Consider the following 14,107-nt stretch of genomic DNA (forward strand, 5'->3'; position numbering starts at 1 on the left):
AGGGGAAGGTGTGAGAGGTGGTGATGGTAATAATCAGGGTAAATATTCAGCTGAACACAGATTGTAAAATTATTGACATTTGTGTATTTGCGTGTAAATAATCACTCTCTGAACCCCCTCCCCTGTCACCTTTCTTCTAAGGGCCCCCACCCTCCCAATGAGCTAGCAACCAGCCAGCAAGACTGGAGGCAAAGCTCCAGTGTGGGGACCCAAGTCTGGAATGACTGCTAGATGGTTCTGCCATATTGGTTATTAATTTTTTTTTATATCATACCTCGTGATAATTCTACTTATAATCCAAGCTATACTCCTTTTTCTGAAGTCATCAATAAAGGCACATTTGGGCAGCCTCAGCTTCTGAATATTGGAAAATGTTGGAAAGATGCCTGCTTCTTAAAACCTTGATTATCATTATAAGTGATCACACCTTAGATTCCTAATCCTAAAGTGGGAATTAGATGGGGCCACCTGAGAGTATGAAGAGGACCTAGGGTACGGTGGTGGGAAGGGAGAGAGAAAGCTGTGCGATGAGGTAAGGGGGTCTTGAGAGGAGAAAGAGAACAAAAAAGGCAGCTAAAATCACCATCTTGCCCTGCACAGGCCCTCCCCAGACCACTTAGGAGTCCATGTCCCCTAAATTAACAGGTGCTACAGTTATCTACCAACCTACAATGTTGCATTACCCCACAAAATTCTGTAAGAACAAATCATTTTTGTGTATTTAAACTTCAGTTTTCTCATCTCTAAGATGGCTGGTTTGGATGTGTCCCCTTTAGCTCTGTATTTTTAGTAACACATAATATACGAGCTGACCTTTAACACTGGTTCTAAAAAAAAAAAGAGGGCAAATACATTGCCATGTACCCATTTTTTAGTAAATGATTTGGAGAAAGTTATTAACTTGCCTCGAAGCCTAAAGTTATCTGCGTGGGTATCAAAGGAAAAATATTTTGTTTTTCTTTACATCATCTGTTCATTTCAATGCTTGTACTATGCTAATAATGCTTCATTTTTTTAAATTTCTCATAAAGTGTGAACCAATTCTCAGCTATTATAACCAGACTAAGATCTGTTTCTCCCTGGTGCCAGCTTCTTGTTGAGGCAGGTTAATGAAGATCTGTGGGTTTTTGTCTCATTAGGAATTCATTTTGGCATTGACAACGCTTCACTGATCATTATGGTCCTGTGTGCTGCTGTTGATTCCACTTGGCTTTGGGCTTGGCCAAGAAGGCTGCTTTTCCTCCTTTGAGTACTACTAGTTAAGCATTCACTCACAGGCCTCCCCAGAAAGTCCATTTCTTGCTGGAATGCAGGACATGCTTTCTCCCTGTTCCTGTTGACTTTTTTCACAGTCAAGATTACTCATCGCAGCTGAAGACTGAGTAACAATAGATGGGAAACGGTTTCCACATTTTTCCATAGAACATAACCCCAACTGCTTTGCAGCCAGCATTTATGAAGGAAGAGTTAGATGAACAGCAATCTTCTAGCAATCATTAGAGGTGGACGGGGCACTACACAACACATGGACCCTGACACCACCCTTTTCTAGCATATCATGTTTGTTAACACACAATTTGTTCAAAGAATTTAGAAATACAATTTGGCAGAAATAAAATGAAGAAAGACCAACTTTGGAAAATCTTTAGTATTCTCATGATGATTAGCCAGCATAATTAAATTCATGCCAACATTTATGACCTGCTCCAGCTACGTAGATGAAACTGATTCTTTTCTTAAAATGTATTGCCTTTTTGCTACGAATAAGATGCTGTCTTTTGTAGTTCTTATACATTCGTGTCATCTCAATAACTAGATAATTAACTCTAAGGGTTCCATCCTCTCTTTCTCCTTTTCGTCCTCCTTTTGTGCCCTCCCACATTCCCTTTTCTAGGCTGCCAGTATTTTAAACGTAACATGTGTCCCTTTAGATATATTCCCAGGTTTTTTATTTCAAGTCATAATTTGACTTTTTATTGTATATGGAAACTTAAGTAAAAAAATCCTTTCTATTTTTGGATAATGAATTTCCTGATTTACTATAATCCCAAAGTAAAAGTGACTGATTATTGTTTAATTCATCTTGTGCTGCTTTATAATAAGGTAAGGAAAGAAGCCCCCAATTCAGGAATAGATAAAATATTTTAATTACTAACAATTTTTAAAATTCTAATCAATTAGTAGAAAAGTGAACTCTCCCTCAGCTCACAACCAAGCATATTTTTTTTAAAAAAAAATCATCTCTAGTAAACCTGAAGCTCCAATGAAATATTCCTACAATTGTAAATATTTTACCTGTTTTGTAAGGATGGCCTCACCTGTTGGCATGAATTTCCTTTGTTCCAGAAAAGATCAATAATAAAATTATAGAAAAGTTTAATATTTTTATTTATTTCAAATCGTTTGGGAGACGTTTCAGAAGGCGTTGGGAAACTTTCAAATCTCATGCCTGCTTCCTGCAAGTTTCCATCCACACCGACTAAATGTAAACCAGTGTCACCGAAAGCACACCCCACATCGCACCCACACAGATTCCTTCCTAGTGTGTAGATGTGAAATGCACCTAAAGGTTCCGAGCCATTTTTCATCCCTTCCTCTGTGAAACGGAGTGATAGTTGGGTGTGAGGCAGCGATGGAACGACATGGCTTAGGGCGATAGGAAGACACGGCTTAGAACCGCGCAGGATTCTTGTTGAAGCTCGGGTGCCTATTCTGAGCTCTGTCCACTCGCCACCCCTGCTGGGATGATGCACTGAGGAAAGACTCGCTCTCCCCAGGGCTCCTCTCAGCGGTTCCTGGCTAGGAAAATGTTGCCCTGGGTTTACAATACCCGCCCAAGCAGCCCAGCGAGAGTGAAAGGCTGTCTCACTGCTCTGTGGCCCCGGCGGGCGATTCTCGCCCTCTGCTGCCAGAAGCTCTGGGATGTGCCCAGACCCGGCGCTGCGCACGTCCCGCCAACCCCCAGCCGAACAAACCCTTGGCCCGCGGCCAGGAGGCTCCCTCCCAGCCACCGCCCCCCGCCAGCGCCTTTTTTTTTTTTTTTCCATACAATACAAGATCTTCCTTCCTCAGTTCCCTTAAATCACAGCCCAGGGAAATCTGCTCAGAGCCTTCATCCAGCTACGGGCCAGCATGTCTGGGGGCAAATACGTAGACTCCGAGGTAGGCTCGGGTGGGTGCGCGCCGGGCCGGGCACGCCACGAGTGCCTGCTTCTGCTATCTCCCACTCCAAATACCCCGGCTGCTTTCCTCGCCCCAGCCCTCTCTCGACTTCGGGGCACTCCTCCTGCGCTGGCACTGCTGAGGAATGGGCCTGGGCGGGGAGGTGAAGAGGAGGCAGGAATGTTCTGTTCTCCTACTGGGAACGGGCTCGGGGTGAGGGGTAAGGGGGAGCTGAGCTGCAGGGAAAAGGGGATTCGGGATCCTGAAGTTGGGCTTCCCTGACCCAGGATGGTTTCGGGGTGGGGTCCCAGGTGCTGCCTTACTGCAGGACCCCCACGGCCGGCCCGTGCCTGCCGGGAGGCGGGGGGCTGAATCTGGGTGGGAGGCCATTCACCCGCGGTCCTGAGGGCTGTGCCAGCGACTCCCCGCCGGGCGCCTGGCCCGCCCGGCCCCGCGACGGCGTGCGCGGTGTTGGCACTTCCCAAAGCTCTTAGGCCACCTGGAGAACTCTTCCCGCAGCTCTGCGCCTGGCAGGGGTGTTGGAGAGGGACGCACTGCCCTTCCCCCAGCTGCCACCACCCCTTCCAACCTCCCTCCCGCCGGCAGTAGAGCCCTCGTTATCCCAAAGGCAGCCGCGATTAGCCGCCGGTCGGCAGCCTGGGAGTGACCCGAGGGGGGTCTGGAGAGGAGTGCCGGTGAGATGACCGTTCCAGGGAGGCTCCGGGATCTGGCACAGGGCTACGCCCGGAGACGGGCACGCGGCCTGTGAGCACCGGGGCTTGGAGGAGCTGTGCAAGGACAAAGAGGGCACGGGGGGGTGGGTAACGCGGGCAGGTGCCGGGGGGACGCGGCGGGCAGCAGCCAAGTGGGGACACTCCGGGGGCCGGGGGGTTCAGGGTGACTCTTAGGGATGAGGCTGGGAGAGAGCTTCACCCCTGCGGACAGAGGGGGGACGGGGTCCGGGACCGGAAATGGAGCAGGTGAAGCCTGGGCGCGGGGGCGAGGGGCTGCCGAGGAGTCGGGGGGGGGCCGCTGCCGGGGTCCCCGCGGGGCACGGGGGGCCGGGCGCGCGCGGGGCGGGGGATTTGCCCTGACCCCTGGCGGCGGGCGGGGAGGCCGGCGCTCGCCGCCTGGTACGGAGGGGTGTGGTGTCCGCTCCCCGCTCCTCTTAAAAAGCTGCGGCGCCAAGGAGCTGGCTGCGCGCGGAGCCGCCGGTACCCGTGCTTCGCTCGATTTTGAGCCTCGGGGCTTGTGCCGCCTCCAGGCTGACTTCCGATCGCTTGTTTTTCTTTTGGAACGTTTCTTCCCACCGCCGGTGCCACTCTCCCTCTCCTGGCCGTCCGCCCTCTGCAGGGACATCTCTACACTGTCCCCATCCGGGAACAGGGCAACATCTACAAGCCCAACAACAAGACCATGGCAGACGAAATGAACGAAAAGCAAGTGTACGACGCGCACACCAAGGAGATCGACCTGGTCAACCGCGACCCCAAGCATCTCAACGACGACGTGGTCAAGGTAAGGTGAGGCGGCCGGCGAGGAAGGGATGTGCCCCGAGGGGACGGCGTCAGGGCCCGAACAGCTCTGCTTTGGCAAGCAGCCTGTGCTTGCTCCTCCACCTTTGACACACACACACACACCCCGTCTTCTGGGCTCCATGTGTGGGAGCTCCACCGGTCGTCAGAAATAGCTCGTCTCCCCTCCCCCCTCCTGCTGGTTAGTTCAGCTGGAATTTAGCGAACTTGAGTTTTGTAGGCTTTCATACGACTGCACTCTTCTCCTGGCAAATGAACCCCTGATCTCAGCAACAGACAGACTTGCGCTCCTTGGAAGGGTGAGATGGTTACACTACAGGTCACCCTCTCTCCGTTCCCAGGTTGAAAGTCCAGTGAAGGGTGTGCCCACTGCACACAGAATTAAAGCAGTAAGGTCATTTTGTAAGGTCTTGTGCCAAAGGTGAAAGCCAGAACACGGAGTGGGCAAATTCCCTCAGCTAAAATTAAGTAACCTGAAGTGATTTCTTTCAAATAATAAAGTGGGTAGAAGTGCTTCCAACTAAAGACAGGTTACACAAATGCACATACACATATATATCTATATCTACATCTACATCTATGCTATTTTAACTGGAAAAAGATGGCACTTGTGCACAGCTAGCAAATTTACAAAATCAAAAGTAACGTTCACCTCTTGGTTTCTCCCATAGGCACCTCTAGGTAGGTGTGGAAAGTTGCTTCTTAAGTGGCTGCCTGGGTCAGCCTTCCCTGAGCTAATGGGACACTCAGGTTGGAGTTCCTTTCTATATTTTCAAGATGTGCTTGTGAGATTCAAAACAGGTTAATTGAACAGGTTATTGGCCAAACTTAGATCTGACTTGGGGGTCAGTTTTCTATTTCATTATGTTATTCAAATTTGACCCTTTCAGCAAATCAAGTTAGAGGAATTTATTGTCTGACCCCATCTGGACTGTGAAGTCATGGGCCTGAGCCATCCTTGGCAGAGGGTTTGCTTTGAGAAGCCAGGAGGGCCCAGGGAAGTCCTAGGCTGGAAGATGGAGTGCAAAGACCCAGTTCTGTGTCATCCCAGAGTAGCCAATGGGGTACGTGAGCAATTCCCACCCACCAGCGCTCCTACCTGCAGATGGAAGGAGCAACAGGGCAGAGACTGTTCACATTTATGAATAATATATTTCAAAAATGGGAACAATTTAATCTGTAACTGGAAGGAAAATGACTCTCTGTAACTGTCAGAATTGACTCTCTTGGCTCTCTGGTGGAGGAAAAAGGGAAGCTGGAGGGTTAGCAGGTTTTTCTAATAGCCAGATTATGGAATATTTAAAAGCAGCAGCAATAACAAAAGTACCTTGTAAACAGAAAATTAGAAGTGCTAAAAGCTATTTACTGAAAACATTACCTTAAAAGGGGTAAGGACATTTTTGCTTTTTCCCCCTTCTCATGTGGCTTTGGACACAAGGAGGGAAGCCAGGAAAAGAGGCAGATTTCAGAAAGGGCTGGCTGCACGGAGCCTCCCTGTTGTCCCATGGCAGGGCCAGGGTTGTTCCTGGAGCAAGCAAAGCTCGGGTGAGTCAGAGAGGCCAGCAGCGTGGCTGTGGGTCTCCACACACAGCATGACTAAGCTGAGGAAGAAAGGCCCGCTGGGAAAAGAGACTTCAATGTAGATGGAAAAAAGGCATAACAGCCTCAGAGGAAACAGCAGTTTACCAAATGGCATTTCAAAGAGCAAGGGTGAGGATCCTCATATTAAAGAAATTAAGAGGAAGAGTTAGAGCATGCTCCTGCTGGCCTAGAGAGAGCAAACCCCGCCTACCTGCTCACAGACATGTGACGAAACAAGACAGTCAGAAAAATGGACCTTGAGAAGAATTTGGTAGGCTGGCTTACTCAGATGACTCACCTAAAGAGGACTCAGAATGCCCTGCGGAGAGACCCAAAGGGTGCCCTCTGCCAGGAGGGCTGGAAAGGGGGGTCACACCCTTTGGAGACTCTTAACTTATAATTTTTTTCTTTGAGTCCAAGCACAAACATAATGACAGAAACAAGGATATACCTCTCCGTGTTACCATGACAGAAAAGAAAAAAAAATTATTTTGATGACATAAAGACATCCAGAGTGTATGGCAGCTTAAAACTTCATGTGATAATAAAGAATCTACTATTAAAGGTATCAAGTCAGGGAAGGAAATATCTGTCCTAAAGGCCAGCAGCTCTGTAAAGTGGCTCTGTCTGCTTCTGTAGTCATTATCCACTGTGACTATTTAAATTTAAATTTCAAGTAATTTACGTTAAATAAAATCTAAAATCCAATTCCTCAGTCACACTGGCCACATTTGGAGGTCTCAGCACAAGTCTGGTGGCTTTTCTATTGGACAGCACAGTCATAAACTTTTCTGTCATCATAGAAATCTCTACTGGACAGCAGCAGTCTAGAGTGTTCCCTGAATTTGAAAAATAACTCTAGATGGAGAAGACATTAAACCCTGAAGTACAGTGTGAGGAACAGAATAGTGTGTCTGCATAGTGTTCTCTCAGTCCATAAAACAGCTGTTTAGGGAAGGAAAGAAAACCCAGAAGCTAGGTATGTCATGAATTTGTATTTCAAGAAAGTGGAGTATCATCACCTATTCCTCTGGCAATAGTGACATGAATTAGTTTATACCATTTGTTCCATTAAATTAGTTTATACCATTTGTTCCATTAAATTAGTTTCTTACCTTACTAAAGGTTTCTGCAACATATTATGAGATACCTGTGTAGACGTTTATCCCAAAAGAGTAGGCTATGAATGCTTTTTAAAATTTCCTCTAATTAAACTGATCTCAACTTCAGACCCTTCATTTTCCTCCCAAGAGTTCTGTCTTCTTATTTTCATTCATATGCTTATTATGTAGTTATTTGGAATTTCTAGATAAGTAAAATGGCTTCAAATCTATGATTCTGATAACACATTGGCCACCAATCAATTCATCTATTAAAGTCTTATCATATTCTAAACTAAACACTGTGCTACATACTACAAATGGTAATTCCTAAAATAAGTCCTAGCAATCACAAAGATTAGAGTTAATGAGACAAGATACATGTCTCATAGATAAACAGCTTTAAAACTACATACATACAATATCACAACAGTAAGTCATTGCCAAATGGTAACTAATAGGTTCTTTTTTACTTTGACTGCCAGGAAACAAAACTATTGATAGATTTTAAGTTTCATTAACTTATGTTACTTATTCTCTCCCACATATAGTTTTGAATTTTCACTTTCTTTTTTATTTTACAACTGGCATGCTGTTTTCTGTAGTCTCTACTGTAAGCCCTCTCATCATCATTTTGGATATAGACCAAATAAATTCTATGATAAATCAAAAGTAATGTTAAATATTGCATAATAAAAAGGTTTTCAAAAAGTAAATCGCATTAATTATCTTGATCTTGGTAGTCATTCTACAATGTAGATGTATATCAAATGATCACATTGTACATTTCAAATATATATAATTATATTTGTCAATTATTCCTAAGTCAAGTTCTTTTAAGTGAATAGTGTTGATATTACCGTATTTTGCCATGTATAAGACACACCCACGTTTTTGGCCCAAACTTACAGGGGAAAAAATCTTTCATTTTAATTTTTTAATTCAAATTTTCATTTGTTGACATTTAGGTACTTTTTTGTATTATAAAGGAATTTTAGCATTTATGTTTTGACATATTATGGTATAAGAAATTTTATGAAACAGATAATTACCAAACACAAGAACAGGTACAAGGTACAAGAAATTTTATGTGCTGGTAACAAGTTTACGATATCCACGCATCATAGAAGGCCAAGAACTCTTTTTCATTGCAAGTTCATTGTAAGTTCAACAAAACTGATTATTGTATTCCAGGGCATTATTTTCCATACGAATATCATTATTGATTTCTAGAGTTACATGTTTAACTCATAAGCATAAATAAAAGAATTAAAAACATTTTTACATATATGGAATTAGTACTACCCATGTATAATGTGCATCTTTATTTTTCCCTCATAAATTTGGGCAAAAAAGTGCACATTATACATGGCAAAATACAGTAAGTGTCAAGGAGATCCTACCATAGATAGGGCATTGAAGTGGGAGAAGGAGAAAGCATTAGAGAGTTTAAAGGAGAGGCGTGTGAAGGAGATGCAGTCTGAGTTGGGTTGTAAAAGACAGATGGAATGCGTATAGCTGAGAAAAACACAGAGGGCATTCATTCTACATGAGCAAAGCATGGAAATGGGAAGGTCTCACTAAGGGCCTGAGTCTGAAAGGTTTAGTATCCCGTTTTGATTGGAATTAGTTCATGTGGCTGAGTGGCAGGTCACAAAGATGAAAAGACTCATCGTGGTCATATGGCACAGTCCTGAATCCAGCATTCATGATAAGTTTGGACTTTATCATGTCAGCAGTAAAAAGCCAGACTTCAGCATGAGGATGGCATGATGAAGGTAGGAATTTTGGAAGATGACTGTTAAGGTACAGGATGCAATAAACCATAACTAGTCTAGATGCACAGAGAACAGGTACAATGTATTTCAGGGTGGTCCAGACATGCAATCAACTGTATATATCGGCATTGGGGATAAAACCATATAAGCACAGAATGACAGAATTTTAGAATTAGAAGAGAATATAATGGTTATACCAAGCTACTCTCACATGGTTACCATCCAAACCAGATATTTGAAATGTATCACAAGGGAAGACTAGACAAAGTTATGTGACTCTTGTGGACTATTGTCATGAGGGGAGCAATGAGTTGAGATGACCCTGAGGTTAATTCTGAGACAAAGACGTCTGAGAGGAGATATTATTAGAAAATAAAAATATGCATAACTTTTTAAAAACTTGAATGTAATGATTCTTAAATATACACGAACTTTTTCTTAGCAGTCAAGAGGAGGCATGCACATAGTAATGAGATCTGTTTGGGTTTCATAACAGCGGACTCTCTGATCCCTTTCATATGGAATGCATTCTAGAGTGATTGCCGATTAATATCAATATAATAGTAATTTTTAACTTTGTGTTTATTTGGTAACCTATAATTATAGCATGAGATTTAAGAGATCAGATTTTCTCAAAGCACTTAGCACCATGGTAATACTCTGTTCTGTAGGAACTGGTGTCAGATCTGTTTGTCTGTTTGTTTGTTTGTTTGTTTGTTTGTTTAGAAGATAGCATCACAAGAAGGTGATTGATATTCTACTACACATGAGATCATTCATGGAATTCAGAATCCCCAGCTTGTAAAAAAGCATTATGGTCATCTTTGGTGGGAAATTATTCCCATACGATAGTAAAACGGGGGATATAATTCATTCTTAAGCATCGAATACACTTTCAAGTTCAGCCAACAATGATATACATTTTAAATGCATATTGGAAGAAAGTCTTTGTATCTTCTCCACCTTCTAATTGTGGTCAAAAGACTTTAAAGAAGTAGCTCAACTTTTGTTCTGACGGAATAAATATCATATTATTTATTAAAATTTAAGACAAGACACACCAAATATCCTTGAATTGTGAAGAAAATTGTGATGTGGGTAATTCTTGCAATTAACAGTAGTGTTGGCTACTTTCTAAGGGGCTTAAAGTAAGAACAGCTGCAACAGTCAGCAGCATCTGGAGCGTCCAGTGATTTCAAAAACCACCTGCTTATGCAGTATACTGCCCATTTGAGTCCATAATATAGCAGACACTTTCATATTCCAAGTGGAACTGCTTTTTAGTTTGCCCTAGTTACAACAAACTGAAGTTCTTTATAATGAAATGCTGATAGAGAGCTGGTCCCTAGAAGGGCACTGATTTGTGGGGTCTGGGCTCTTTCATGATTCAACTGGCTGGGTTTGTAGTGGGGGAAGGGCAGAGCTGCTATTTTCATACAAAGATGGTTTATGCCAGGAAACACACTCTTTTTTGTCCTACATTCTGTGTGTGTGTGTGTATATATATATATATACATATACATATATATATATATATATATATATATATATATATATATATATATATATAATCTTTGTTACTGGACACAGATGTCCTGGAGAAAAAGATTTGCATACTATACTTCTTTTAAAAGAAGTTCCCAAAAAAAGAAGACCTCAGACCCTAATATGCCTAACACATAGTTGCCCGGAGACACCCTGATAGAGTGGAAAGAGGATTATGCCAAGATAAGAAAAGATATTTTTTTCAACTTTTTAACTTTTTTCTCTAAAACTTGAATGTAATGATTCTTAAATATGCAGGCACAAAATTCTTTTTCTTTCTTTTTCTTTAAGTAAGAAAAAGGCATATACATAGTAGTCAGATCAGTTTAGGTTTTCACTTAAGGACCTAATGCTTTCGTGCTCTTTCAGCTAGAAGGTGTCTAGTCCCATTCATGTGGGACTGGACACCAAAGAGAAAGACGTCAGGGCAATAGATTTCTCCTCCTCAGAAGTCTCTGAGACTCTGACCTACAAACAGGGTGCCAACTTGCTTGAATAATAAAAGCTAATAAACCCCAGCCTTAAGACTATTTGGGGCAAGTTATTTATGTTTCTATGCTTCAATTTCTCTAACTATAAGGAAAAGAATGAGAGTCGGTCTCATATAATAGCACCCTCCACCAAAGTTATTCACCTTTCCAAGAATGATTATTATGTATCTACTCTATGTGCCATGGGCTACAATTAGGAACAAGATAGGAGTCCTACCCACACAGAGTGCATGGCGATCTCCTTGCCTCTCTTCATGCAGGTTCCTTCGAAAACTTGTGCTGAAATTCCTTTACCAAAGTCTACTGTCTGTTGAAACACTATAACCTTCAGGGCTTAGTTCAAAAAATGCTGCATCTGTACTGCCTCTCGTTGTTTCTGAGCCAGTAAATAAGGCTGGGGCAAAATGAGAAACATTTTTTTAACCAGTGTACCCTATTTTGGTTCTATAAAAAGTTCTAATTAAATTATGGACAATATTTCAGTTCTCTAATATTCTCTCTTCCCATATTGGTGTTCAATTTCTAATCTTCCTATTGAAAATTTGAAATTTTCAGCCTTTTTAAAACATTATAGCCTCCCTACAAATCCAGAGGGCTTTTAAATTTGTCTGGGCATCAGAATTACCAGAGGAATTTTTAAAATACAGATGCCTGGGCCCATTGCACATGTATTAAATTAGCATATCTAGGGATAGGTCCTAGGATCTGTGTTTCTCAAAGCTCCCTTTATGATTACATTTGTGAAGTCACGTTCAGAAGTAACTGTGCCCAAGTTAGCTTAGAGACACACACCCTCAGTTGTTCCACCCTGAGATAACAGATGAGTCACACTGTGAGTTCTAGATGTTCTAAATGTTCTTCCCGCCAGAATTCTTGAAGGTCAGGCCAATGTAAACCACACCAGGGAGTTTGGAAACACCATAGAGGGCTCCCAGGTCAACCTGCTCTTGGTCTTCCATCATTCCAGGCCACTTTGCCTCAGAGCCAAGTACAAGCTTAGAGCCTCATGGTGACCTAGGAGTGGGTTGTCATGTGTCCTAGGTTGTCCCATACAGACCAGTTAATACTGGCCATCCCTAAGTAACTATTAATAGTTCCCCCTTTCATGCTTACAAGTGTCCCAGTTTGGAAGAAAAATTATATGGTCACAAATGGATTAGCAGTGACCTGTCATTGATTCCTGTACTTGGAATGCATATTTTTTAGTTAACTGATCAAAACTTCCACATTCCAAACATGTCCTGCTTTTCTTTCATCTCCACTCTCCAGGGTCAGCTCTTTCCTGCCCTTCATCGCAGCCATCAAACTCCACCATAACTTGGAGGAGGAGCTTTTAACTGTCAATCTACTCTCACTCAGACCTGAGTTTCTTTCCTTGCAACACAGGGTTAATAAAGCTTATCTCCTTCCATCATATATTTTGTCAACAACTCAATCAAAGATTAAAGTGTTTAAAATAGTTTGAACTATTTTTCTATTAGTTCAGGAAACAAAAAATGGCATGCTTTCACAGAACCATTGTTTCAGGTGGGGGAAGTATTTTTAATTTTGTCTTAAAGGAAATCTGCATGACCCATGTACTATGCAAGTACCAAGGGAATTAATTGGTACAACAGATTTACACCTGCACAGAGTACATATTTCCCGCCTGTTATGGGAACCATGCTGATGTTTCAGATATAACATACATCTTGTTTTCTTTATCAAAATTGAGAAGATGTCTCTTGCTGGCTATTATTTCATGCAGGGAAAGTATATATCCGAAAGACACAACCAAGCTTCCCCTTAGCCATCGTGAGCTGTTTAGGTAATTAAGAACCAGGCATACATTTAGATCATGTATATATGTATTTAATCTCATAGCAATTTAAAAGTAGCATTTTTTAATGGTGCATTCAATATATAAACCTTTCCTAAGCCCAACAAGGATCTTATAGTACAAATGAACATTGATAGATTCTATGGAAAAAGATAAATTGCATCTGGAGATTGCATCTCATGTATGTTACAGGTATCCAACACAATTATGTTTTCTCACATTCACAATGCTTAACTGGAAAAGATGCTGATTTCTGGACCCAAGAAGTAAGAAAGTAGGAGATGGGGAGGAAAAGAAGCAAACATAAAGAGGAACACAAAAGGCCGCTTCTCCCGGTCCTGCTGCCCTCTCTGCGAGCCTGGGCTTTGCATGTGCTGGCTCCACGATCCCACGGCCATTGTGTTGCACTGCACTGTGTGTCTGATGATGCGATGGGGCTCAGGGGCGGACGGAGTAGTAACTCACTGCTCCTGCACACATGTAAACAAATCTGAGTGAAATCACATAACTACAGGATGGGCCACAACTGGGCACAAAGCAGAGAATTCTCAACAGTCTCCACAACCACACATGTTCCCCAGGCACTAGAGGTAGTAAAGGGGACCCAGCAGACGGAACCCAGTAAAGGCCCAAAGACCTGAGGGCACTTGGCATGTGCTAAGCAGCAGTGGCGGGACAGTGTGGCCAGAGCCAGGGACCCAAGCAGGAGCCAGATCGACAGGGTCCTTCATGCCCAGCCGAGGCATTTGTCCCCTTGCAGTTCCCAGCGACTCACACAGCCGCTTTTAGGCCAGGGAGTGACCTGATGAGACATGGCCTGCACTAATAGAAAGGCCTGATCTCAGCGCCCTGGGCCAAAGCAAGGGGTGCTGAATGTGCCAGCAGGAGCAAAGCAGGGGAGGGCTGATTCCTCCAGCACTTCCCACAGGCCAGCTCTGAAGCACAGATTACTGACTCTTCCAATGGCCCTTTGAGGAGGGTGCTATTATGATGATCCACAATCACATGCATTCTGCAGATAAGGAAACTCAGGTTGAGACATTCGCTCAGAATTATACAAGAGGGGGTAGTCAGGGTTTGAACTCAGACAGCGAGA

The 14,107-nt window shown here is 43.2% G+C and overlaps 1 protein-coding gene across 8 annotated transcripts in view; it reads left to right on the forward strand.

The window, feature by feature from the left end:
• Window positions 1–2,623: 2,623 nt before the first annotated feature.
• The window catches only part of CAV1 (caveolin 1), a 37,908-nt gene continuing 26,424 nt past the window's right edge, over window positions 2,624–14,107 (forward strand). Inside the window, exons 1-2 of one of the 8 annotated variants that reach the window (XM_081038392.1) lie at window positions 2,624–3,162; window positions 4,516–4,680. In XM_081038392.1, the coding sequence (XP_080894518.1) occupies window positions 3,133–3,162; window positions 4,516–4,680 (195 nt within the window). In that variant the 5' untranslated portion in view covers window positions 2,624–3,132. Of the gene's footprint in view, window positions 4,143–4,515; window positions 4,681–14,107 lie in introns of all 8 variants that reach the window. The other 7 variants (XM_081038397.1, XM_081038394.1, XM_081038391.1 and 4 more) reach the window with 7 other exon arrangements.

Source organism: Rhinolophus hipposideros (assembly GCF_964194185.1).
Source record: "Rhinolophus hipposideros genome assembly, chromosome: 25".
Lineage (NCBI taxonomy): Eukaryota > Metazoa > Chordata > Mammalia > Chiroptera > Rhinolophidae > Rhinolophus > Rhinolophus hipposideros.